At 46.0% G+C, this 2544-nt stretch overlaps 1 protein-coding gene across 1 annotated transcript in view; it reads left to right on the top strand.

Moving 5' to 3' along the window:
• The window catches only part of LOC102836687, a 3942-nt gene extending 2330 nt beyond the window's left edge, over positions 1-1612 (top strand). Inside the window, exon 4 of the mRNA XM_006861711.1 lies at positions 14-1612. Within this exon, the coding sequence (XP_006861773.1) occupies positions 14-1612 (1599 nt within the window). The remainder of the gene's footprint in view (positions 1-13) is intronic.
• The last annotated feature ends 932 nt before the right edge of the window (positions 1613-2544 follow it).

The raw sequence follows: 2544 nt of genomic DNA, 5'->3' as shown, positions 1-2544 counted from the left end.
GGGTCTAGCTTAGGTCAGTCGTCGGGTCATAGTAGACATGGTTCTGGCTCAGGACATTCTTCCAGCCATAGTCAGCATGAGTCTGGCTCAGGTCAGTCTTCTGGTCATAGTAGACATGGGTCTGGCTCAGGTCATTATTCCAGCCATAGTCAACATGAGTCTGGTTCAGGACAATCATCTAGCTGTGGTCAACATGGGTCTAGCTCAGGTCAGTCTTTTAGCTATGGACAACACGGGTCTGGTACAGGTCATTCCTCAAGCCAAAGCCAACGTGGGTCTGGTTCAGGACAGTCATCTACCTGTGGTCAACAAGGATCCAGCACAGGTCAATCTTCTAGCTATGGTCAACATGAATCTAGCTCAGGTCCAATTTCTGGTTATGAACAACACAGGTCTGGTTCAACTTGGTCTTCTGGCCATCGTGGACAAGAGTCTGGCTCAGGTCATTCTTCCAGTCACAGCCAACATGGGTCTGGTCCAGGACAGTCATCTAGCTGTGGTCAACAGGAATCTAGCTCAGGTCAGTCTTCTAACTATGGTCAGCATGGGTCTGGCTCAGGTCATTATTCCAGCCATAGCCAACATGGGTCTGGTTCAGGACAGCCATCTAACTGTGGTCAACAAGGATTCACCTCAGGTCAGTCTTCTAGCTATGGACAACAGGGGTCTGGTTCAGGTCATTCTTCAAGCCATAGCCAACATGGGTCTGGCTCAGGACAGTCATCTAGCTATGGTCAACAAGGATTCAGCTCAGGTCAGTCTTCAAGCTATGGTCAGCATGAATCTGGTTCAGGTCAGACTTCTAGTCATAGTAGCCATGGGTCTAGCTCAGGTCATTATTCCAGTCATAGCCAACATGGTACTGGATCAGGACAGTCATCTAGCTGTGGTCAACAAGGATCCAGCACAGGTCAATCTTCTAGCTATGGTCAACATGAATCTGGCTCAGGTCCAATTTCTGGTTATGAACAACACAGGTCTGGTTCAACTTGGTCTTCTGGCCATCGTGGACAAGTGTCTGGCTCAGGTCATTCTTCCAGCCATAGCCAACATGGGTCTGGTCCAGGACAGTCATCTAGCTGTGGTCAACAGGGATCTAGCTCAGGTCAGTCTTCTAACTATGGTCAGCATGGGTCTGGTTCAGGTCATTATTCCAGCCATAGCCAACATGGTACTGGATCAGGACAGTCATCTAGCTGTGGTCAACAAGGATCCAGCTCAGGTCAGTCTTCGAGCTATGGTCAGCATGAATCTGGTTCAGGTCAGACTTCTAGTCATAGTAGCCATGGGTCTAGCTCAGGTCATTATTCCAGCCATAGCCAACATGGTACTGGATCAGGACAGTCATCTAGCTGTGGTCAACAAGGATCCAGCACAGGTCAATCTTCTAGCTATGGTCAATATGGGTCTGGATCAAGCCAATCATCTGGCTTTCGCCAACATACATCTGGCTCTGGTCAGTCTTCAAGCTGTGGTCAACATGGTTCTAGTTCAGGTCAGTCTTCTGGCTATGGTCAACACAGGTGTGCTTCTAGTCAGTATTCTGGCCATAGTAGACATGGGTCTGGCTCAGGTTGTTCTTCAAGTAATAGCCAACATGAGTGTGGATTAAGACAGCCATCTAGCTGTGGTCAACAAGGATCTAGTTCAAGTCAGTCTTCTAATTATGGTCAGCATGAGTCTATTTCAGGTCAGTGTTCTAGCTATAGCCAACCTAGGTGTGGATCAGGACAATCATCTTACCCTGGCTCACATGGATCAGGCTTAGGCCAATGTTCTAGTCACAATCAACATAACTCTGGCACAGGTCAATGGTCTAGCTCTGGTCAGTATGGGTCTGGGTCTTGTCACTCATCTTGTTCTGAACAATATGATTCTGGATCTGATCAATGTTCTAGCTATGAGCAACATGAATTACAAGGTAGATATAGGGCAGGTTCAAATGGATCTCATAATGAGTGTAATAGACCCAGTGTAGGCTCCATCCCTAATAATTCAAGAAGAAACCACCAGCAATGGACAAGGAATAACCAAAAAGAGAGAAGTAGGAATCACAGCGTATCAGGTAGCGAGTCTGGTGATTCTGAGTGCATTCATGGACAATCTAGAACATATAGGCAACAAAGTCAGGGATGTAGTCAGGGTCAGTGGGAACCTACCTGCAGACATTCAAGTGGTAATGAAGGACAATCAGGAAGTAGTTCTAAACAAGTAGAAAGTTCCTCGGGTTGTGGCTTTGGACAATGTACACCCTACTATGGACAGTCTACATCCAGTACTACCAATAAATTATCTGTTAGCAATGAGGTATATAGACAAGGGGGCAATTGTTATCTGATAGGAAATAGCTATGGAAAAGACAGTACAGGCCCAAGTTCTCCGAGTTTCCGTAGTAGCACTCCACTCTATGAATATGTCCAAGAGCAGAAGCGCTGTTTCTAAGGAAGAATAATAAAGAAAGGGGAAATCAACTCCTAATAGCAACTAGAGAAATAAGAAACTGCTATACACAAGCAATTAATCATGATACGTCTTTCTATTTTT

Source organism: Chrysochloris asiatica, unplaced genomic scaffold (assembly GCF_000296735.1).
Source record: "Chrysochloris asiatica unplaced genomic scaffold, ChrAsi1.0 scaffold00042, whole genome shotgun sequence".
Classification (NCBI taxonomy): Eukaryota; Metazoa; Chordata; class Mammalia; order Afrosoricida; family Chrysochloridae; genus Chrysochloris; species Chrysochloris asiatica.
Note: the sequence above shows the minus strand (reverse complement) of the source record. Positions and strands in the feature narration are given on the sequence as shown.